Source organism: Saccopteryx leptura, chromosome 2 (assembly GCF_036850995.1).
Source record: "Saccopteryx leptura isolate mSacLep1 chromosome 2, mSacLep1_pri_phased_curated, whole genome shotgun sequence".
NCBI lineage: Eukaryota > Metazoa > Chordata > Mammalia > Chiroptera > Emballonuridae > Saccopteryx > Saccopteryx leptura.
In genome coordinates this window covers 158,100,202-158,125,193 of record NC_089504.1, presented here as the reverse complement: position 1 = coordinate 158,125,193, position 24,992 = coordinate 158,100,202, and the positions used below count along the sequence as shown (strand labels likewise).

The window sequence follows — 24,992 nt, the reverse complement described above, 5'->3', positions numbered from 1 at the left end:
AACCTTAAACAAAGAAATCACATGTATATAACCTGTAAGAAAGTCAAATTTAGAGAGCCCGTGTTTTGGACCTACAAGGCTCACCTGCTCCGCCAGCTTTAATAAATTCTCCTTCCTTTGTTGGTCCGGGGTTAGTGCCGCCTACCCCGCTCCACCCGGAACTTGCTAGGTAACGGCCGTCACTGCGATGGCTCTCGGGAGAGGTAGTTTGAACGAGCCCGGGAGCGGCGCGCGCAGCGGCAGGGCGGCCAGTGGGGACTACACTTCCCTGCAGTCCTCGGTTTAGGGGCGGGGCTCCGCCCAGCGGCAGGGATTGTGGCGGCTGTTTTGTAAATTCGGCGGCAACTTTGGCGCGGTTTGATTGGATTAGTAGGCCGGATTGTCCGAGAGGTGATACGTGAGCGAAGCTGGGAGGCTCCCCTCTTGGTGCCTGAAAGGGTCTGCGACTGCGGGAGGACGGCTCTGGCGCCCGACGCTGTCGGCGGTGGCCGTCACCTGGTCCACGCTGAGGGGTTCGCCGGAAGCCTGCGTGCCTCACCGCCGAGGTCCTGCCCCTACTTCAAGGTGCTGTTAGCGCGAGGACGCAGTTTGCCGAGGGGCGAGTGGACAGCGGCTGCTTCCTGTCCTCCGCGAGCGTCGGTCTCCAGCGCTCCGGTCAGGTCTTTGTCGTCAGAGCTGCTGCGGAGTCGCGGCTTTCGGGAGGTGCATTGTGAGAGAATGATAAATCATCACCTCCACCAGCTCGTTACTCGTCACGATCTAAAGGTGGTCTTAAATTAACTGAGTGTGTCTCTTTCTCCCGATTAGAAAACAGAGCATAAGTGTTTTCTTTTAACTTCTCCAAAAAACACATGTTTATTCTTTTATATTAAACATTATGGAAGTTAAAAGAAAATCATTAACTTGTCTCATAGACTGGCAAGGTGACCAAATAGTTACTTCATTTCCAAACCTCAAAAAGTGGTCATTACATTTGTGAGATAAGTCAGTCGAACGTTTGAAGTCTACGTGAATTTTAACATTTTCAGTTTATCCTATTGAATATTCACAGTATTGACATAAGTAGATCTCTTCAGATAAATGTGAATTTAAATGGTTGGGATATTCTAATGTACCAGAAAAGCCTTTCCCACAGTCATCACAAACATGAGGAAAATTTGGGGGCATGTCTGATACCGACATGCCTGTTAACATTTGTATGAAGTCTCTTTGGAAAACCACATACTTGACATATAAAGACGTTTTTACATTTGCTCAAGGTAATTTTGCTCCCGAGGCTGTACTACCCTTGTTCTCCATTGTTATATTTGTCACATAACTCTATTAATTTACATGCATATTCATTTACCACCTGGCTATGCAAGTCTTGAATCATTTGCTTCATGTTCACAGAACTGACACAAGTCAAGTACTGTTTGTCTCATTTGGGAGCACAAATGTTTTTAATGTGTGTTATACAATGCAATGAAGGACAAGGAAAACCCGTCTCGTTTTAAAATTCCATTAAATTCGGATTTTTTGACCTAATAAAATGACACCATCTGTCTTTTAGTTCTTCGGTCACATTAGCCACACTTCAAGTGCTCAGTAGTCACTCTTGACTCAGGGCTACCATATTGCAGAGCACAGGTCTATGAAATTGTTTTTTGTTTTTTGGGTTTTTTGTGTTTTTTTTTGTATTTTTCTCAAGTGAGAAGAGAGGAGGCAGAGACAGACTCCCCGCCCAACCAGGATCTACCTGGCATGTCCACCAGGGGGCGATGCTCTGTTGCAACCGGAGCCATTCTAGCACCTGAGGAGGAGGCCATGGAGCCATCCTCAGCGCCCAGGCCAACTTTGGTCCAATGGAGCCTTGACTGCAGGAGGGGAAGAGAAAGAGAAAGAAAAAGGAGAAGGGGGAAGGGTGGAGAAGCGGATGGGTGCTTCTCCTGTGTGCCCTGACTGGGAATCAAACCCGGGACTTCCACATGCCAGGCCAACGCTCTACCACTGAGCTAGCTGGCCAGGGCTGTAATTGTATTTTTTGTCTTTCTCTTATACACTGCTCTACACTTTGCTTTTGTCAGTTATGAGTATATCTTGGGTATATTTAGTACTTCCATATCAGCAGTTAATGAATTTGCTTTTTCTCTTTAATGGCTGCCTAATATGAATACGATTATTAGCTGGGCCCCCGTTAATGGACATTAGGTTAATTTTAATTTATTACAAATGTGATACAGCACAAAATACCTAGATGTGAAATTACTGAGTCAGAAGTTTCTATGCATTTACAGTTTGGGTAGATATTGTCAAATTGCCCTACAAAAGGTTGTACCTAATACTTTATGAAAGAGTTCCTCTTTTCTGTACTGAGTGTTGCTAGGTTTTAATCTTTGTCAACTGAGTATGTGAAAAATGGTAATGTTTAGGCATCTGTATTTCTTTTTCTATGTCTTTGGGATGTTTGTGTTTTTCAGACACTAGGTATGAGGCTAAATATTTATATATACATGCTTGTTTGCCTTCAAATTGCCATTTTTTATTTCCTTTTGGTTTATATATATATATGTATATATATGTAGTTGTATTGTCTATATTATAAAGTCTGTTATATATTATAAAGTTTAAAATTATTTCTGTAAAACAGTGTGAGATGTCATTCCACTTTAGTACTAGATCCCTCAGCTGTCCTCTCAAAGACATGGCTATGGCTGGTCTCCCCTCTCCATTCTCATCAGCTTACAAATGTGCTTTTATTTTTTCTGTTACAAAAATATCTCTCTTCCCCTTGCTTCACTGTGCAGCTACTGATCTATTTATTTCCTGCCCATTTTAACAAAACTACTGGAAAGAGCTATATTCATTGTCTCCAGTTTCTTATTCTTTCATGTATCCTCCCCCTTCAGGCTTTTGCCTCCTCTCTTCAGCTCCTCTCATTGAAGTTATCATGACCTATGCTTTACTCAGTTCTCCTCACCCTTCATCTGTAACAGCGTTAACATAGCCCTTTATTCCTTGAACACTTCTTTTGCTTAGCTTTAAAGGACACTACATTTTTTTAAATTTCTTTTTTTGTCTACCCTCATTGCCTTAGTGGTTTCATCCAGGGTATTTAAATATCATCTACATGCTGGGGATACCCACATTTGTGCTTCATATCCTTGGCCTTGTCCATGAATTACATTCTTGTGTGTCCAGCTATCTGCATGATGATCCTAATTCATCTCTGGCCTCTCATTCCCCCAAACCTGTTTCATCCCCAGTTTTCCCCATTTCAGTGACTGCCAACTCTTCCAGTGGCTCAGCTAGAAACTTTTAAGGAATAGAAAAGAAGATCTCAGTGACTTCTGGAGGTTTTGTAGATTGTAAAGGAGGAATAGTAGGTTATATAGTCTGATCATAATGAGGTTCAAAATTGAGTGCCTTTTTAAAAAATTTTATTTAGACAATTTTAACAGGGTGTCATTGATCAACTAGAGTACATAGATTCAGAGAAAACATCTCCAGATCATTTTGACATTTGATTATACTGTATAACCATCACCCAAAGTCAAATAATCCTCCCTTACCTTTTATTTGATTTTCGTTATGCCCCTCCCTTCACCCCCTCCTCCCTTCCCCTGGTAACGACTGCACTCTTATCCATGTCCATGAGTCTCAATTTTGTGTCCCACTTAGGTATGGAATCATATAGTTCTTAGTTTTTTTCTGATTTACTTATTTCACTCAGTATAATATCAAGGTCCATCTATGTTGTCATAAATCATCCTATGTCATCATTTCTTATGGCTGAGTAGTATTCCATAGTATATATGTACTACATCTTGTTTATCCAGTCATCTGTTGAAGGGCTTTTTGGTTGTTTCCATGTTTTGGCCACTGTGAACAATGCTGCAATGAACATGGGGCTGCATGTGTCTTTACCTAGCAATGTTTTTAAGTTTTGGAAGGATATACCCAGTAGAAGGATTGCGGGGGCATATGGTAGTTCTATTCTTAATTTTTTGAGGTACCACCATACTTTCTTTCATAATGGTTGTACTGTACATTCCCACCAACAGTGGATGAGGGTTCCTCTTTCTCCACAGCCTCTCCAACACTTGTTACCTGTCTTGTTGATAATAGCTAATCTAATAGGTGTGAAGTGGTATCTCATTGTAGTTTTGATTTGCATTTCTGGGCTCTATTTTGTTCCATTGGTCTGTGTGTCTATTTTTCTGCCAGTACCATGCTGTTTTGATTGTTGTGGCTCTATAATATAATTTGAAGTCTGGTATTTTGTAATGCCCCAGCTTCGTTCTTTTTCCTTAGGATTGCTTTGGCTATCCGGGGTTTTTTATAGTTTCATATAAACCTGATGATTTTTTGTTCCATTTCTTTAAAAAATAACATTGGAATTTTGATGGGAATTACATTAAATTTGTATATTGCTTTGGGTAATATGGTCATTTTAACTATATTTATTCTTCCTATCCAAGAACAAGGAATATTTTTTCATTTCATTGTATCTTTTTCGATTAACCTTAAACAATGTTTTGTAGTTTTCGTTATATAGGTCCTTTACATTCTTTGTTTTGTTTATTCCTAGGTATTTTGTTATTTTTGTTGCAAGCGTAAAAGGGATTATTTTTTTTAGTTCATTTTCTGAAGTTTCATTGTTGGCATATAGAAAGGCAGTAGACTTTTGTATATTAATTTTGTATCATGCAACCTTACTGTATTGGTTTATTGTTTCTAATACTCTTTCTGTGGAGTCTTTGGGGTTTTCGATGTATAGGATCATATCATCTACAAAAAGTGAAACCTTTACTTCTTTCCCAATATGAATGCCTTTTATTTATTTCTCTTGTCTGATTGCTCTGGCTAGAGCTTCCAGCACTATGTTGAATAAGAATGTAGAGAGTGGACAGCCTTGTCCTGTTCCTAATTTTAGAGGAAAAGTTTTCAGTGTTTTGCCATTTAATATGATGTTAGCTGATGGTTTGTCATAAATGGCCTTTATTATGTTGAGATCTTTTCCTTTTGTTGAGTGTTTTAAACATAAAATGATGTGTATTTTATCCAGTACCTTTTCTGCATCTATTGATAGGATCATATGGTTTTTGTTCTTGTTTTGTTGATATGGTGTATTATGTTAACTGTTTTACGTATGTTGAACCATCCTTGTGATTCCAGGATGAATCCCACTTGAACACAATGAATTATTTTTTTAATGTGTTCTTGTATTCGAGTTGCTAGTATTTTTGTTTAGTATTTTAGCATCTGTATTCATTAGAGATATTGGTCTGTATTTTTCTTTTTTTGTGTTGTCCTTGCCAGGTTTTGACATAAGGGTTATGTTGGCCTCATAAAATGTGTTTGGAAGTATTGCTTCTTCTTCAATTTTTTGGGAGACTTTGAGTAGAATAGGATCCAAGGCTTTGAATGTTTGATAGAACTCACTAGTATAGCCGTCTGGCCCTGGACTTTTATTTTGGGGGAAGTTTTTTATAGTTTTTAAAATTTTCTCCTTGCTTATAGGTTTGTTTAGGCTATCTACTTCCTTGTAACTCAGTCTAGGAAGATTGTAGTCTAGAAATTTATCCATTTCTTCTAGATTGTTGAATTTGGTAGCATATAGTTTTTCATAGTATTCTACTATAATTCTCTGTATATCTATGATATCTGGGGTGATTTCTTCTCTTTCATTTGGGGTTTTATTTATATGAGTCCTTTCTCTTTTTTCCTTAGTAAGTCTTGCCAAGGGTTTGTCAATTTTGTTGATCTTTTCAAAGAACCAGCTCCTTGTTTTATTGATTTTTTCTTCTATAGTTTTTCTGTTCTCTATTTCATTTATTTCTGCTTTGATTTTTATTATTTCCTTTCTTCTGCTGGTTTTGGGTAGCCTTTGTTTTTTGTTTTTTCTAGTTCCTTAAGATGTGATGTTAAGATGTTAAGTTTTTTACTTGGGCTCTCTTTTGTTTGTTCATATAAGCCAGTAGTGATATGAATTTCCCTCTTATTACTACTTTTGCTGCATTCCAGAGATTCTGATAGGTCTTATTGTTATTTTTGTTTGTCTATATATCTCTTTTGATCTCTGCTTTTATTTCTTCTTCGACCCAGTCGTTTTTTAGGAGTATGTTGTTTAATTTCCACATTGTTGTGGGTTTGTTTACTTCTTTTTTGAAGTTGAATTCTAATTTCAAAGCTTTATGGTCAGAGCATATGCTTGGTATTATTTCAATCTTTCTGAATTTGTTGATGTTAGTTTTGTGGGCCAACACATGGTCAATTCTTGAGAATGTTCCATGTACACTGGAGAAAAATGTATACTCTGGCATTCTGGGATGAAGTGTCCTGTAGATGTCTGTCATATCCAGTTGTTCTAGTGTTTCGTTTAAGGCCTATATTTCTTTCTTTTTTTTTCTGAAGCTGGAAACAGGGAGAGACAGTCAGACAGACTCCCGCATGCGCCCAACCGGGATCCACCTGGCACACCCACCAGGGGCGAAGCTCTGCCCACCACGGGGCGATGCTCTGCCCCTCCGGGGCATCGCTCTGCCGCGACCAGAGCCACTCCAGCGCCTGGGGCAGAAGCCAAGGAGCCATCCCTAGCGCCTGGGCCATCTTTTCTCCAATGGAGCCTTGGCTGCGGGAGGGGAAGAGAGAGACAGAGAGGAAGGAGAGGGGGAGGGGTGGAGAAGCAGATGGGCGCTTCTCCTGTGTGCCCTGGCCGGGAATCGAACCCGGGTCCCCCGCACGCCAGGCCAACACTCTACCGCTGAGCCAACTGGCCAGGGCAAGGCCTATATTTCTTTAGTGATTTTCTGTTTGGATGAATGATCTAGAGCCATCAGCAGTGTATTGAGGTCTCCAAGTATGATTGTATTTTTTTGTCAGTTTTTATTTTTAGATCAGTTAGTAAATGTCTTATATATAAGGTCTACTGGAAAGTTCTGTTTGTTTTTTGGAATAAAACAAAATACAAATTTCTCTTACCATCAATAAACTTTATTAAATAATATAATTGCCATTATTATTAATGATTTCTTGCCAGCGTGAGGGCAATTTGTATATCCCATTTTTGAAAAATGTTTTATCTTTTGATGCGAAAAATTAAACTAGTGCTTGTTTGATATCTTCTTCATTTTTGAATTTTTTGCCCTTCAAAAAATTTTGTAAGGACAAAAACAAGTGATAGTCCGAGGGTGCTAAGTCCAGGAAATATGGTGGATGCGACAGACATGCTTCTGTAGCATTTCTTCCTTGTTGAAATTCGTAAAAATTACAGTGGCGTAAATGAACTTTATCAGTAGCCATGGGTACACTATCACCTCACACATAAGAATAATGTGAATCAACTTTGTTTTAGTTAATTTGCTACGTCAGTATGTATACATTAAGTGATAAAAATAGAGAGGCACACATGCGCCAAATAAACGTGCTTACGTGTCAAAACTTGTGATAGAAACGGACAGAACTTTCCGGTAGACCTTATACTTTGCTGCTCCTTGGTTTGGTGCATATATACTAAGAAATGTTATGTCTTCTTGATTCAATGTCCCCTTTATCATTATGAAATGACCGTTTTTGTCTCTGATTACCTTTACTGTCTTGTAGTCAGCATTGTTAGATATGAGTATGGCTATACCTGCTTTTCTTTGGATGTTATTTGCTTGGAGAATCATTTTCCAACCTTTCACTTTGACTTTGTTTTTATTCTTGTAGTTTAGATGTGTTTCTTGAAGGCAGCATACAGTTGGATTTTTCTTTTGATCCACTCTGCTTCTCTGTGTCTTTTTATTGGTGAGTTCAATTCATTTACTTTTTTTTTTTTTTTTTTTTTTTTTTTTTGCATTTTTCTGAAGCTGGAAACAGGGAGAGACAGTCAGACAGACTCCCGCATGCGCCCGACCGGGATCCACCCGGCACGCCCACCAAGGGCAGTGCTCTGTCCACCAGGGGGCGATGCTCTGCCCATCCTGGGCGTCGCCATGTTGCGACCCTCCTGGGCATCGCCATGTTGCGACCAGAGCCACTCTAGCGCCTGGGGCAGAGGCCACAGAGCCATCCCCAGCGCCCGGGCCATCTTTGCTCCAATGGAGCCTCGGCTGCGGGAGGGGAAGAGAGAGACAGAGAGGAAGGCACGGCAGAGGGGTGGAGAAGCAAATGGGTGCTTCTCCTATGTGCTCTGGCCGGGAATCGAACCCGGGTCCTCCGCACGCTAGGCCGACAATTCATTTACATTTAATGTAGTTATTGACACTTGAGGGTTTCCTATTGCCATTTTATATATTGCTTTCTGGTAGCTCTGTATCTTGTTTGGTTCTTTTCTTTTGTTTTTCTGTCATTTGTTTTTGTTTGGTTGTATTCCATATGATTCTTTCCTCTGTTTCTTCTTTTTTTAAGCCATATGATTCTGTAGTGACTTTTTTCAGGGGTGGTTACCATTAGCTAATAAAAAGGATATGTATCATATTCATTGTACATAATTAACATTTTCTTTTGAACATTTTCATGTGTCATATTCATTGTAGTATATTATCTCATGAGTGCTTCTGCACTCCATCCTCCTTTGCCTCTGTTAATCTTTGTCCTCTCCCTTTCTGTTTTTGTTGTTACAGATTAATCTTGTTTTTATTGTGATCTTGTTGGAGTTTTTACTTTTGATTTTGTTTTGTTTTGTTCTTTGTATCTGGTCAGATAACTCCCTTTAGTATTTCCTGAAATGGGGGTTTTCTGGTGATAAATTCCCTCATCTTTGCTATATCTGAATGTACTTATTTCTCCTTTGTATTTGAAGGATAGCTTTGATGGACATAGTATTCTTGGCTAGAAGTTCCTCTCTTTCAGTACTTTAAATTTTGGGGTCCACTCTCTTCTGGCTTGTAGAGTTTCTGCTGAGAAATCTGACAATAGCCTAATGGACCTTCCTTTATATGTTGTATTCTTCTTTTCCCTGGCTGCCTTGAGGATTTTTTCTTTGTCATTGGTTTGTGATAATTTCATTACGATGGGTCTTGTAGTAGGTCTATTTGGGTTAAGGTAACTCGGTGTTCTGTTTGCTTCTGGATTTGAGGCTCTAATTCTTTCCACAAGCTTGGGAAGTTCTTATCGATTATTTGTTTGAATATGTTTTCCATTCCATTTTCTCTCTCTTCTCCTGATGTGCACATTAGTCTTATGTTGCTCTTTCTGATGGAGTCAGACAATTCCTGCAGGGCTTTCTCATTTGTTTTAAATTCGTGAGTCTCTTTCCTCTCTGTAGTGCCTCTAGTTGTCTGTCTTCTATATCACTAATTCTCTCCTCCATCTGTCCTGTTCTATTAGCTAAGTTTGTTACCTCGTTTTTCAGTTCATGAATTGAGGTTTTCATCTCTGTTTGGTTCCTTTTTATGGTTTCAGTTTCCTTGGTGAATTACTTTTTGTTCATTAAATTGTTTTTTGAGCTCTCTAAATTGCCTTTCTGTGCTTTCTTGTATTTCCCTGAGTATTTTTGGGACTTCAATTTTTAATTCTCTGTCATTTAACTCCAAAGTTTCCAAGCAATTGAATTTTTTTCTAGAGATTTTTCACCATCTGTCTGAGCTACATCGCTGCCTTTTGTATCCATGATATTTGATTTATTTTTCCTTAATGGCATTTGAGAGTGGTATTGTTAATATCACTAATAAGAGACGATTTAAAAAATTTAAATAAAAATGGAAAAGATACAGTGAAAAAATAAAAATTCTGTAATGAGAAGTGGAACAAAAACTGCAGAGAACAAGAATCAGGAACTGAGGAAAAATGACAAAAGAGATAAAAAATGAAGTAAAAAACATGCAAAATGCCACAAAGAAAAATATGAATCCAAAATATATTGTAATAATTTGTTGATAAATTACTATTGAATGAGAGAAAAAAAAGTAAAAGTTTTTGAAATGAAACCCTAATAAAAAAACAAGAATGAAAAATGTAACAACTATGGATAATGAAGGTCAAAAGGAAAAGGCAGGAATAAAAAGGAAAGAAGATAAAATGACCAAAGTGGGGGGAAAAGTTATAAAAATATAATTTTTTCCTAGTTTTTAAAAATTAATTAATTAATTAATTTTTTTACAGAAACAGAGAGTGAGTCAGAGAGAGGTATAAACAGGGACAAACAGACAGGAACAGAGAGAGATGAGAGGCATCAGTCATTAGTTTTTCATTGTGCGTTGCAACACCTTAGTTGTTCATTGATTGCTTTCTCACATGTGCCTTGACCACGGGCCTTCAGCAGACCAAGTAACCCCCTGCTGGAGCCAGCGACCTTGGGTTCAAGCTGGTGGGCTTTTGCTCAAACCAGATGAGCCCGCACTCAATCTGGCGACCTCAGGGTCTCAAACCTGGGTCCTCTGCATCCCAGTCCGACGCTCTATCCACTGTGCCACCACCTGGTCAGGCTTTTCCTAGTTTTGAGAGGTAGCTTCTTCCTTTTTCTTGGTAGGTAGTACTGTACTACAGGTTTTGCTTCTATGGGCTCTTGAGCAGAGGTTTGCTGTTGTGTTGCTATGGCAATGATGTAGGCTGGGCCTCAGACCCATTGGTAGGCGGGGCTCGTTAGGGCTTGGAGGCTCTGCTAGTGGGAGTCTCAGTTTTCCAGGTGCCTCTCCCTATGTCTCTCTCACTTGAGCAGACAGCCTGGGGACTTAGCTTTGAGTTTTGCCCCAGCCACTGCTTGCAGAGCAAGAGGCTCTAAGAGCAGCTAGGTCCTTCTTGCAGTACCGTTCAAAGCACAGTTCTGGGTAAGGCTGTGCCAACCAGAGCCACCAGCAAGAGCAGGCACGGCTGGGAGCCAATTTCGGATATGGGGCCTTTCTAAGGGCCAGCGGGCAGGTCTAGCACGTCTCAGCATGCCGCGGACTGGGAGCCGATTGCAGATCAGGCACCTTTCTAAAGGCCCCGAGCATGTTTAGTATGCCTCAATGTTCCAAGGATCTAATCTCCACAGGCTTCTCCCTTGTACACTGGTAGCCCGCAGCAAGCCATGTGCGCACCCAGCCCCTACGCCTTCAGTGCACACAGAGACTTGCATCTGCCCACTTGGGCACACAGCGTCTGTGATCTCAGTCAGAGCCAGGAATGCAGGAATGTGCTTTGAAGCCTGTATAGGCCCTGTGAAGGTGCCCCGCCTGAGCAGTACCAGGCCTAGGGACCCGGCCCTTGCGCACTTCCTGTGCTGGCGGTGGTGGAGCTGGGAATGCACAAAGATGCTGGCAATAGCCCACGCAGATGTCTGTTGCTGATAATTTCAGGCTAAGCCCTCCAGCCCACATGCGTGCACTCCCATGCCAGTGGTGCCAGGTGGAGCCACTTGCACACCACCCGTGATTGCAGAGCCGGAGCGCACAAAGCTGCTGGTGCCAGCGCCGGCTCCCGCAGGCACACTGCACCGGTAACCTTTGTCAGAGCCTGCCGCTGGAGCGTGCCCCTCCTCCGCAATCAGACAGAGCTAGCGTGTTCTTCCTTCTGCTTGATTATCCACCCTCATCCAGTTTCCTCCCTCTGCCTCAGACCCTCCGCTTTGTTTGGCTCCAGAAGAAAGCACCCCTTCCTCAGATCAGTGAGGAAAGCGAAAAACTCCGTTTTCTGTCTTATTTCCTTCAGAGTGGATTATATATTCAGCCACCTTTTCACCCAATCATACCTTTGTCTGGTGTGTGTATATGTCAGGTGCTCCTGAGATTCTTTTCTCTGTCTTTAGTTGTTGAATTTGTTGAAATTTCAAGGGGAGATATCGGGAGCACCCCTCACGATGCCATTTCTCTGACGTCACTTCAAGTGCCTTTTTTTAAAAACAGTACAAGGGGCTTTTACTTTTTTACACTTATGCCATGACTTCATAGGGAATGGGTTCCAGCAGGTCAGGCGCCATTCCATTGGTTCTCATAAAGTGTGCTTCTCTGGGTGGAGCAGGCTGGTGCATCAGTTGAAGCTAGGCAGCATTCTCTTAGGTTTTCTTCCTGTTCTGGTCATTTTCCTTCACATGTTTCAGATAGCTATCTTAGCTCTTTGAGTACTTAATATGCTCAATATGTAGATTACCATAATTCTCTTGACAAAGACCTTGCCCTTGTTTGTTTACATATGATGGGTGACATTGTAGACTCTTCTAGTTTTGCCATAGTAACATTTGTGGGAGGTTGCTTTTTGTACAATACCCATTCCCTTCATGTCTACAATATTATCTTTCTTGTAGATTCACATGTATGTGGCCAAAGGAACAACTCCATGTTTTCTAAAAGGTCTAGAGAACATATATTGGGTACCTCTCCTTTTTCCCTTTGTGTTAGTCATTTTGGTGAATTACTGGAAGATAGCTGAAAGGAAGGTCCAAACTGGGTGCTTTCTATGGTAGGAGGGCAAATAGTCTAGAAACAAAAAGTAACAGGAAGGAAAACACATTCTCCACTTCCATGCTCAGTGGTACAAGGGTATTGGCACCATAAGAAGACATGTTCTCAGGAAGATGAAAGAAGAGGTTAAGGAAAATAGGAGATTTTGCTGGTGGTGTGAGAATTGGTGGGATTCTGGAGGAATGGGCATTAGTGGGGGGGCATCTTGCAGATGAAGGTTTTGAAGTTTGGGTGCCTAAGTTTTATTCCACTGTTCTTAGCTGCATTACTCACTCCTTCTCCTCTACTAGATTTTTTAATATATTTTTCTTTTCTTTTTTAAAATTTTTTATTAATTTTAATTTATTGTGTTTACATGCATTCAAGTGTCCCACTGAATGTATCACCCTCACCCTCCACCCTCGTGTTCCTATTTATACCCCTCTCCCCCCTCCCCTAACCCCCTCCCCTCTTCCCTCTAGGACAGGGATTGGGAACCTTTTTGGCTGAGAGAGCCATGAATGCCACATATTTTTAAATGTTATTCCATGAGAGCCATACAATATGTTTAACACTAAATACAAGTAAATGTGTGCATTTTATGTAAGACCAACACTTTTAAAGTACAATAAGTCTCTGAATTCTTTTTAACAACGTTGTTATGCTGTCGCTAACCAATGATGAATAACGTACTTCTTACCATTAATGCGACTTCTGGTGCTGCATGGTTTTGCTGATGGCTTTGTAGTCTGGTTGATACGTGGTGAGGTTAAGCTTCATGCAGGCGTTGAGACTTCCATCTGTTAAATGTGATCGTAGGTTGGTCTTAACATTCTTTAGATGTGAAAAAGACTGCTCACATGCATACGTAGAACCAAACATTGTCAGTACAGCAATACTCACACGCTACAGTGTGTGGTATGTGACGGGAAGCATGTTTCAAGTTTTGACAATCAGCTGGTCCGCGGGTTGAAGTTTTTTCATTTCTCCCCACTTGTGTTTGCTTGCAAACTCTGTTTGCTGTCATGCAAGTCTTTCCAAATCTTCATTCAGTGACTTGAACTTAATTCACCCACATGTCTGAGGCCTTCAGGTCAGCAGCTTGTAGCTCAAAATCTCTGACGAAGACATCGGGGATGTAACTCAGGTCGGCACTGTCCACTGCACACTCATGTGGATATGTGATGAATTTAAAAAAATGAGTGCATTCACGAAATTCTCCAAAGTGTGCTTTGAATGACTGCAGGAGATTAGATGCGAAGCCCGCTAGCAGCTGGAGATCAAGATGTTGAGCAGGGTCACTTGCTGTGCATGCATCTTTAAACTCTCCCAGTTTAGCAAAGTGTAGTGAACAACCTGTTTCAATGTCGGTGATGAAGAGTTCTGCTTGTTTTCAGATGCAAACACTGCTTGTTGAAGGGATAAGACTGTATTTCCAATGCCTTGCATTTTCACATTGAGCTGGTTCAGATGTTCAGTCATGTCCACGAGATAGTAGAACTTCAGGAGCCACTCAGTGTTACCTAACTCAGGATGCTCAACATTTTTCATTTCAAGAAAAGTCTGGATTTTGCTCAGACAAGCTGCGAAACGGCTGAGCACCTCCGTCTTGACAACCAATGCACTTTGCTGTGCAGAAGCAGACCAGGATAATTATTCCCAACTTCATCCAGCAGTGTTTTAAACTGGTGATCATTTAAAGCTTGGGCAACAATAAAGTTGACCACCCGAATGACCAGCGACATCACCTCACCAAGCTGCTCGCCACACATCTGAGCACAAAGTGCCTCCTGATGTAGGATGCAGTGAAAACTTAGGATGGGTGTCTTTTCATGTTCATGAAGAAGCACTACAAATCTGTTTTTTCCCACCATGCATGGAGCACCATCAGTACACACCGAAATAAGTTTATCCATCAGTAGATTGTTTTCTTTAGTGAACTCAGTGAAAGACTTGAGTAAATCCTCCCCTCTTGTTGTCTCTTTCATAGGCAAAACAGCAAGACTTTCCTCATATAGTGTGTCACTGACAGCATACCTTGCAATCACGCTGAACTGGGATAAATGGCTTACATCTGTTGACTCATTCAAAGTGAGAGAAAAGAATGGTGCTGCATTTATGTCCTTCACTTGTGTTGCCTCAATTTGATTTGCCATCATGATGGTACGATCGTGAACAGTTCTTGCCGACGGAGGCATGTCTTTTATTCGTTTGACCATCTTGTCTTTATCCAAAAAGTCATCAAAAAGTTTATTGGCAACATTAAGCATGAATGTTTTGGCATACTCCCCATCTGTGAATGGCTTTCCGTTTCTCACAGTTACTAAAGCACCAGCAAAGCTAGCCAAATTCCAGTCACCTTGTTGGGTCAAAACACGGAGTTGCTGCTGACTAGCTTGCACTCTGCACAGTAGCTCTTGACATGCTTTCTTCCTGCTGTCCCCCGCTGGATATTTCGATGCAGATGTAGTATGGCATGTGTCGAAATGCTGCTTTGTATTTGATTGTTTCATCGATGCAATTTTATCATTGCATGTTAGACACACTACAGAACCTGCTCTCTCCACTAAGGTGATTTCCTCTGTCCATTCCTGCTGAAAAGTACGATACTCATCTTTTTATCTTTTAGCCATCTCCTTCATCAAAAGGGCTTCTGCAATTAGCTAGCTGACTGCTTGATTAAAAGGAGGGAAATTTACTTCCTTACCTCACAACGACCCATGTACGTTAGGCATTATCCAATAAAAATTTGGTGTTGTCCTGGAGGACAGCTGTGATTGGCTCCAGCCACCCGCAATCATGAATATGAGCGGTAGGAAATGAATGGATTGTAATACATGAGAATGTTTTATATTCTTAACGTTATTATTATTTTTATTAAAGGTTTGTCTGCGAGCCAGATGCAGTCATCAAAAGAGCCACATCTGGCTCCTGAGCCATAGGTTCCTGCTCTAGAATTTGCTGTCCTGTTATCTGTATCTCTGTGTTATGTATATATAATTTCCCTAATCCCTTCACTTTCTCTGGCCCCATCGCCTCCTTCCCCTTCCCTCTGACAGCTGTCCCTCTGCTCCCTATAACCCCACCTCTGCCTCTATTCTGTTCCTCAGTTCACTTTGTTCATTAGATTCCACATATAAGTGAGATTATATCTGCCTGGCTTATTTCCTCCCCCTTCTGAATCCTCTACCAGATTTTTAATTTTATCCTCAAAATGAGGACTATTCACCCTATCTAAACATGCAGTCTTCCCCACATGGCTTTTATTTTTCTCCTTAGCACTTTTTACTACTTAACATATTGTATAATTTACTTTTATGTGTGTGTGTTTTAATAACTGCTGTATACCCATCCCAAAACAGTATCTGCTATAGAGAAAGAAAATAAGTGCTTGTTAAGAAAAATCAGACATACAAAGGAGGAGCAGCTTATGTTCTTTGCGATGTCCCGTTTATATTTATTGCACAGTGATGGAGTTACACTAAAAAATTAGTTATTTTAGAGTATGATTTATATAGAGTAGCTGTCCAGTGAAGCAATGTAATTTTTATTGTTGAACATCGAATGAACACAGATAATACTTTATTTTTATTTTTTTTGTCTTGTTACTATTTTTTTAAGTGAGAAGAGTGGAGATAGTGAGACCAACTTTGCATGTTCCCTGATTGGGATCCACACAGCAATCCCTGTCTGGGACTGATGCTCGGACCAGCCGAGTTATCCTCAGTGCCTGGGACCGATGCTTGAACTAATTGAGCTACTGGCTGTGAGAGGGGAAGAGGGGGAGGAGGAGAAGCAGATGGTTGATTCTCCTGTGTGCCTTAACTGGGGATTGACCCTGGGACTTCTGCACACTGGGCTGATGTGCTATCCACTGAACCAACCAGTCAGGGTCAAACATACTACTCACAAAAATTAGGGGTTATTTCAAAATGAATATGAAGCAATAAAAAAGGAAACATTTGATTTTTTTTTTTATTAAACAAGAATATCAGAAAAGCAAACGACAAGTCAAAGAAAGTTGTTTGATTATGCAAATGAGATGCAAAACCAACTTTTATTTCATTGGTGGAAATGCACTATACAAAAGGCTGAAAGTACTGGAGTAGCTGCATGTTTCCTGATTCCTTAATTTTTGTGAGCAGTGTAATACTTGATAATACTGAATTTGTTTTCAATAATACAGTCTTAGTTATTTAATTTTAACTTAACTTTAGCAAACATTTATCAAGTTTTTCCTATCTGCTGGGAATAGATGGTGCTAGGCAGTGGTGAGTGAATACGTAGATATCTTCAAGGAATTTACATCTGGGTAGATTATGAACACACAAGTAAAATACCAATAATAATGGGGTGAATGCCAGAATAGTGATGGCAAGGATCTTTAGGAATACAGATGAGGGACTGACTGGTGAATGAGGGGTTAGGGAGATGAGAGAGTAAGGGGCAATGGGAAACAGTGCCAAGTAAAGCCTTGGGGGAGTGGTAAGGTTTGTTCTTGAATTAGGGAGAACATGGGTTTGCCAGTAGGGTAAGGAAGCAATGTTGTACTAGGGCTAGAAGCATGAAAGTACTTAATGTGGGTGTCTGATATTGAGAGTAGCTGTTTTCCTTTGGGTATTAAATAACTCAGAGGCCCTGGCCAGTTTCCTCAGTGGTAGAGTGTCCGCCCAGTGTGCGGATGTCCTGGGTTTAATTCCCGGTTAGGGCACACAGGAGAAGCACCCATCTGCTTCTCCATTCCTCCCCCTCTTGTTTCTGTCTCTCTCTTCCCCTCCTCCTGCAGCCCTGGCTCGATTAGAGTGAGTTGGCCACTGGCACTGAGGATGACTTCATTATGTCCTCCTCAGGCGCTAAAAAATAGCTCTGGTTGTAACGGATCAAGGGCCTCAGATGGGCAAAGCATCGCCCGCTGGTAGGCTTGCTGGGTGGATCCTGGTTGGGGCACATGTAGTAGTCTGTCTCTGCCTCCTCTCCTTTCACTAAATTAAAAAAAAAAAAAAAAAAAAAAAAAGAATAACTCAGAAGATGGTTTAGCTCCCATAGTTTTAGGTCAGCCGATCTAGCACTTCTATAAAATCATCAGAATGATTGGGTCAGAAGGGAACTTAGGTATTTGATCCACTTAATTTGGATATTTAAGACTTTAAAAAACATGAAGCTTAATGCCCAATTTCTATGTTAGTTAAAGTTCTTTGCATTTGAAATATTCAGTAGATTTTTTTTTTTTCTTCTGAAGCCGGAAACGGGGAGAGACAGTCAGACAGACTCCCGCATGCACCCAACCGGGATCCACCCGGCACGCCCACCAGGGGGCGACGCTCTGCCCACCAGGGGGCGATGCTCTGCCCATCTGGGGTGTCGCTCTGTTGCGACCAGAGCCACTCTAGCGCCTGGGGCAGAGGCCAAGGAGCCATCCCCAGCGCCCGGGCCATCTTTGCTCCAGTGGAGCCTCGGCTGTAGGAGGGGAAGAGAGAGACAGAGAGGAAGGAGAGGGGGAGGGGTGGAGAAGCAGATGGGCGCTTCTCCTGTGTGCCCTGGCCGGGAATCAAACCCGGGACTTCTGCACGCCAGGCTGATGCTCTACCACTGAGCCAACCAGCCAGGGCCTCAGTAGATTTTTGTGTTGGGTCGAGGTTCAGGTAGAATATCTTTAATACTTTTTGTTGGCTTTCTTCTACAGGTGTTGGAAATTAATAGCTGCTAGCTTTTATGTTATTTAAATATAGTAGAAAATTGGACTAAAATGTTCCTGATGCCAACCTCTTCAGAGTTACATACTGGGCAGAACTTCCTACCCCAGTGGATGACCAATCCTTCCCGGGCTGGAGTCATATTAAATCATGGATTTCCTATTTTGGAAGCAGATGAAGAGAAGCGAGCAAATGTGAACATTTCTGCATGCTCTCCTGTTAAAGCCACACATTTTTCTAATAGCTTCAGCTGTATAAGTGAAGAAGATTCACTTTGTGAGGAACAGAAGTTGGAGTCTAACAGCCCTTACAGACTACAGTCAGATAAATCTGACACACAGGCAGGCTTTCCTTTGCCTAAAGAGGGACCACAACCAGTGGCATGTCAGGATGCTCCTGAACACTGGGGAGATAACAAAAGTGACTTGATCTCAGAACCTGGGAGTGAAGTCAAAGAAGCGACTTATAAAGACCCACTTTTTAAAAAGCTTGAACAGGTACAATAGGACTTGGCCTAATATGTATTTGTGTTATTGTAGGTTTTTGTTTATGATGAAAATGACCAGTTTCAGGTCCTTTTGTTTCTTCTCCTTTACCGTGAAATCCTCAAAATACCAAATTTTGCCTTTTGTCTAATGTGAAACATTAAAGCATATTTAATATGTATGGCATACATATAACACTGTAAGTTAATTTCTTCAAGTTTCAACCTCATTTGATCAAAAAATTAGAAATTGTTGATCCAGTATTGGGGAAAAAGTTGACCATTAAATGTACTGACTACTTATTCTATTTTAAGAATCAAAGTATTTTTATGACTGTTTCTGTTTCTTAGTTGAGAGAGTCAGTATGGTTTCCATCATAAAAATTATATTTAAGAGTTTTGGTGGCAGATATAGAGGGGTTCCTTGGGTTATGACATAGTTCTGTTACTACGACAGTGATGTGACACGAATTTTGTTTTAAGTTGAAGCATACCCTAGCCTAAGTCACTTACTTATCCTAACACAGTTGTAAAATCATAATCGAGAACATAAAAATACAACTTAGCCACAGAAAAAGGAAAAGGACATAAATATACTGTACTTTACACTGTACTATAGTAACAAAAAAAATGACAAAAAATGAGTGTAAAAGAATTCCTTACTTTTATTCCTGTGGTTGGCTTGCACACTGGAAGGGGCATTGGAAGGTGGGAGAGAGAGACCTATTGGGGGGAGGGAGCTGGAGAGGCAGGAGAACCTGCAGAAGGTGCTGGAGATACTGGGTCAGGTGAATCAGGATTGTCTATGTAATGGGCAGGAGATGCTGGAGATGATTCTACCTGTACTACAGGTGTTTCATCTCAAGAAGTAGATGATGTAGAGGGCACAGGATCTGTGGCAAGCCTCTCTACCTGCTTAAGAATTGTTCCAGGCTAGTCCAGAAGTTGATGACTTCTTCTCTTCCAAAGTCTGCCTGTAGCATTGCAAGGCATCCATACAGCTCTGTAGACCTTACTGAATTTATCACCGCTGGGGTCCTCAACCTGAAATTTTGTCAGCCCATCCTCTACCATAGAAAAACCTTCTGCTAAACCTTTGGTTGTAAATCTTTTGGGTTCTGCAGAGGTTTCTATCTCTTCCTCTTCAGTCAGCTGCTTCTCCAGCTGAATGAGGTCCTCAGCAGACAGCTCCTCTCCATGGGATAGTAGCTCTGTGACATCCATCGTGATGACTTTCCTCTTCTTCAAAGCACTATCATCTGAAGACACTGACTTTCATTAAGGAGCCATGATAAGGGCCAAAAAGTCACCAAAGCAAAACAAATGGAACACTTGCGCTTTTAAAAGTCCAAAATGGCGGAGGTGAGAGCGTACGGGAAACGCCAACTCCCTCACTCATAAGCCATGTTGCTGTTCTTCTGCTGCATGCAACCAAACTATTTCGCCCACATAATCTGTAAGGCAAAACACTCATGTCTCAATTATTTTAAGTTTTTATGAGAGTGAGTGTTGTAAACTCGAAACATTGTATGTAGAGACTGTCATAATCCGAGGACCCCCTATACTTAAATATACCTCTTTGAAACTTTTTATTAGGGAAGATATAAAAAGGGACATGGGAGAGATTAAGGTAAATGTAAGTAGTGAGAGTCCATAAAGAAATGTAAAGTTAGTTTAATCAAGTTAACTTTATGTTAAAAAAGCTGAAAGAGGTGCAACAGAAGAAGCAGGAACAACTGAAGAGGCAGCAGTTGGAGCAGCTGCAAAGGCTCATGGAAGAACAAGAGAAGGTGCTCACTCTGGTGTCTGGGCAGCACACATTCCCAGGTATCTTTTGCTTACATAGAGTTATAAATACAGTCATAGACAGTTTATACACATTTCTTACCTTGAGTTGTTTGACAGGTTATTTCTATAATTTCTCTATCATATGTTGCAAACTCCAGTTTTTTTTTTCTTTTCTTTTTTCTTTGTTTTTTTTTTCTGTCTTTTACTTAGAGGCGGAGAGGCAGAGAGACAGACTCCTGCATGTGCCCCAACCAGGATCCACCTGGCAAGCCCTCTATGGGGCTCTGCTCTGCTCATGTGGGGCCGCTGCTCCGGTCAGCGACCGAGCTATTTCAGAGCCTGAGGTGAGACCATCCTCAGTGCCTGGGGCCAACTTGTTTGAATCGAGCCATGGCTACAGGAGTGGAAAAGAGAGAGAGAGAGAAAGAAAGGAGAGGGGGAGAGAAGCAGATAGTCGCTTCTCCTGTGTGCCCTGACTGGGAATCGAACCTGGGACTTCTACATGCTGGGCCAACGCTCTACTGCTGAACCAACTGGCCACACCCAAACTCCGGTTCTTTTAGGGGCTATGGAGACTGAGAGGCTGGTGGTGTAATAGGGACAAGTGAAAGCTGTGCCATTTTGGAGCATCCATGTCCTGCTTAGTGACATTTATTTATAAAATGATATTAAAGAAGACCTAGGAGAATAAAAGATCTAGAACCAAAGTTGGCCTAGGACTCCAGATTTACAATCATTGTTTGATGAATGAAAAACTGCTCTGGATCATAGAGGTGAATATGTGTAGTAGCCCCTCTACTCAGCTAAAGAACCATACCAAGAATATTTTCTTGCCGCAAACCAGCATGGCTAGTAATTCCAGATCCTGAGTGGGAATGGTGCGGAATTAAGAAAATATGCTTAAAGTAAAAGGATGGGTTTGGGAGGGCTCTGCAATGCTGATGGCAAGAACAGAGCATGCTCCACACCCACTTCCTGCTTTATTTATAGGGCAAAGTGAGGCCATTAGCAAATCAGAGATCTCTGATCACATTTCCAAGGCAACCCAAGAATTTTACCAAGTGCAGAAAACCCCACCATATATAACATCTTCACAAAACAAAAGATAGAAGACACTTGCCTCCAGTCTTTCCGGGGAATATGGGGGGTAGTGTAAACAATCCAGCACCACAGCTTAACAGCCTTTTGCAACCTAATCAGGCAAGTGAGGTGGGAGGTTGGAGAGATTGTCAGTTATAGCCAATTCCCCACACCTCTGTCCCCTCAAAATCTAAACTGCAAAAATTCTGTTGGCTTTTCGGTTTTCAACATTTTCTGCCTGACCTGTGGTGGCACAGTGGATAAAGTGTCAACCTGGAATGCTGAGGTCACTGGTTTGAAAACTTGGGCTTGCCCGGTCAAGGCACATATGGAAGTTGATGCTTCTTGCTCCTCTCCCCTCTCTGTCTTTCTCTCTCTAAAATGAATAAATAAAAAATAAAGTTTCTCTTTAGTAGGTGACAGGATTCTTTTGTTGTCTGCTCAATCAGTTAATGGAATGGTTTGCCTATCTAGAAAAAGCCTGTTGAAGTGTTTGTAGAGCAGTTGTCTTGAGAGTTTGTTGACCATACTTCATAGTAACAAAAACATTTTAAATCATGACTCATAATTTCAAAGAAATGTTATAAATCACTCTTTATTAATGTGCCTGACATATAGTAAGGAGATTTTCTAAATTGTTTATTCTGTTCTATGTCAAAAAAAGTGCCAGTCATGGTTTGTTGCATCTGATAATAGAATGATTAATGGATTGTTTCCCACAGTTTGAAAACCAGTATCTGTGCTTGCTGCTACCTTTGAACAGACACTGATTCAGGACAGTGCCTGTTGTGTTCAGAGATGGCATGGGTATTGAGAATACAAAGAAGAAAAGACATTAGCAAATGAGTGTGGCTGGGTGGGACTCCGGGAATGGTGGGGATGAGGAGTACAGCAAATGAAGAATGGTTTAGATGTCACCGACAACGGGGTTCTTCACCTCCTTCCCCCAAGATAATACGAGAGGAGGTGAAACAGATGCAAAGGAAGGGATTTACTGAGAGCAAAGTAGAGGGAAAGGAGTAAGGGAAAGAGCTGGAAGAATATGGCTCTGGCCGGGGAGCTCAGTTGGTTAGAGTGTTGTCCCAATACACCAAGGTTGTGGGTTTGATCCCTGGTTAGGGCACATATGGGAATCAACCAATGAATATGTAAATAAGTGGAACAACAGATCAGTGTTTCTCTCTCCACCCCCAAATCAATGGAAATATTTAAAAAAAAATGGCTCCCTGAACTTCTGCAGGGGATCTGGCTTACATAGTTAATTCTTCATGCAGGTGCAGAGTAGATTGCTTTCTAGGAACCGCTTGCTTTTGTGGGTGGATGCCCACCAGTGCATGTGTAGGAAGAATTTCTTGGTGGAGTGGCTCAAAAAAAAAATTTGAACATTTTTATCCATTTAAAACAGTCTGTCTTGCCTGACCAGGCGCTGGTGCAGTGGATAGGGTGTCGGACTGGGATGCCGAGGACCCAGGTTCAAGACCCCGAGGTCGCCAGCTTGAGTGTGGGCTCATCTGGTTTGAGCAAAGCTCACCAACTTGGACCCAAGGTCGCTGGCTCGAGCAAGGGGTTACTCGGTCTGCTGAAGGCCCATGGTCAAGGCACATATGAGAAAGCAATCGATGAACAGCTCAGGTGTCGCAACGAAAAACTGATGATTGATGCTTCTCATCTCTCTCCATTCCTGTTTGTCTGTCCCTATCTATCCCTTTCTCTGACTCTCTCTGTCTCTGTAAAAAAAAAAAAAAATCTCTTAATGTTTAAAAAGAACTTTTTTTTTTTTAGTTGAGAGGACGGGAGATAATGAGTTGGACTCCAGCTTGTGTCCTGACTGGGATCCACCTGGCAGCCACCATCTTGGGCCAATGCTTGAATCAACTGAGCTATTTTTAGTGCCTGAGGCTGACACACTCAGATGAACTGAGCTATCCCTCAATGACTGGGGCCATGCTCCAACCAATTGAGCCACTGGCTGAAAAAGGAGAGGAGGGAGAGATGGGGAGAGGACGGTAGAGGAGCAGATGGTTGCTTCTCCTATGTGCCCTGACTAGGAATTGAACCCAGAACGACCATATGGAAAAACCTTTTTTTTTTTAGAACTGTGAGTGCATGGTGATGATGAGTACAGTGACTGATGGCACCTGCTTTGAAAATACTTTTTCTTAATTGAATTGAGAGAGAGAGAGAGAGAGAGAGAAGCATCATTTTGTTGCTCCACCTAGGTGTGCATTGATTGGTTGCCTCTTGCATGCACCCCAGTCAGAGATTGAACCCACAACCTTGGTGTATCAGGATGACGACTCTAACCAACTGAGCTACCTACCTAGCTAGGGCCCATTTTGTTTTTGGGCTGTCAGTGCCTATGTCAGCACAGTGAAACAGGAAAATATGATCTTAATGTTTTATTAAAATAGTTTTGAGTTGGTGCCCGATGCCCTGAAAGAGTCTTGGAGACCTCCAGGGATTTATAGACTTCAATTTGAGAACTGCTTTGGGATATTGCTCTTTTATCAGTGATATGTTCAGGTTGAAGTAGGATGACCATTAGTCAACAATACGTAAATGGAGAGAGTGGCCTGACTGGTGGTGGTGCATTGCATGGAGCACCGACCTGAATGCTGAGGTCCCAGATCTGAAACCCTGAGGTTGCCAGCTTGACCGTGAGGTTACCAGTTTGAAAATGGGATCATGGATGTAATACCATAGTCACTGGCTTGAAGCCCATGGTCGCTGGCTTGAGCAAGGGGTCACTGGCTTGGGTTGAGCCCCCACCCCCCAGTCAAGGCATATATGAGAAGCAATCAATGAACAACTGAAGTGATGCAACTACAAGTTGATGCTTCTCATCTCTCTCCCTTTCTGTCCCTGTGTCTCTCTCAAATCAATAAAACAAACAAACAAACAAAAATGTTATAAAGGAAGGGAAGTTGAACCTTATATTCAATGAGGATCTACCTGATGTCCAGTTTTATTTATAGGTTAGGGTGAGGTAGATAAAGGGCATAACCATGGCTGTTTTAGAAAATACTTTCCCTATGTCTTCACTTCTAAATTTAGTTGAGATGATTATGGAGAACAGAAAGGTGGTAGCAGGATTTGAAGGGGCTGGTACAGCTGGCAGGATAGCTAGTATTGCCATTTACTCTCCAAAAGGTATATACAAGGGGTATTTCTGTTTGTTGCATTATTTTAAAAGCTGAGACTTAAGAAACAAAACAGGAGAAGAATAATACAGGAAATTTTAGAAACTACAGAAAAGTATAAAACTGAAAAAATCACTAATAATTCCATCACCTGAGGTACCAAAATGTCAAAGATAATCTGAAGGAAAGGTACTTTATATGCTGTGACATTAGAGCATTACCATTAGGAACAGTTCAGCTCATTTGTAACTATCTGCATTGAAGCTGTTTGTGTTTGTTGTGGGGCTGCAGAGCTGAGGACAGCAGGAGTGCTTCTCACAATTGGTGCGTGAGTTGTGCCTTACAGAGCCAGGCTCTGCTGTAGCTCTGCCTTGTACACACTGTCTGCACGTGAATCATAGTGTAAATATGGGCTCAGTCAACATTATTCAAGGGTCACTTGGAACTTTAAAAATTTTTATTTTGTTAAACACAGTTTCCTAAT

General features: G+C 41.5%; 1 protein-coding gene and 1 pseudogene across 1 annotated transcript in view; one reads left to right on the top strand and one right to left on the bottom strand.

Moving 5' to 3' along the window:
• Positions 1-327: 327 nt before the first annotated feature.
• CENPJ (centromere protein J) overlaps positions 328-24,992 on the top strand; it is a 63,848-nt gene continuing 39,183 nt past the window's right edge. The window contains exons 1-3 of the mRNA XM_066369113.1: positions 328-765; positions 18,007-18,513; positions 20,204-20,327. Coding sequence (XP_066225210.1) covers positions 18,070-18,513; positions 20,204-20,327 — 568 coding nt within the window. The 5' untranslated portion in view covers positions 328-765; positions 18,007-18,069. The remainder of the gene's footprint in view (positions 766-18,006; positions 18,514-20,203; positions 20,328-24,992) is intronic.
• On the bottom strand, positions 11,816-12,300 carry LOC136393184 (large ribosomal subunit protein eL21-like; annotated as a pseudogene).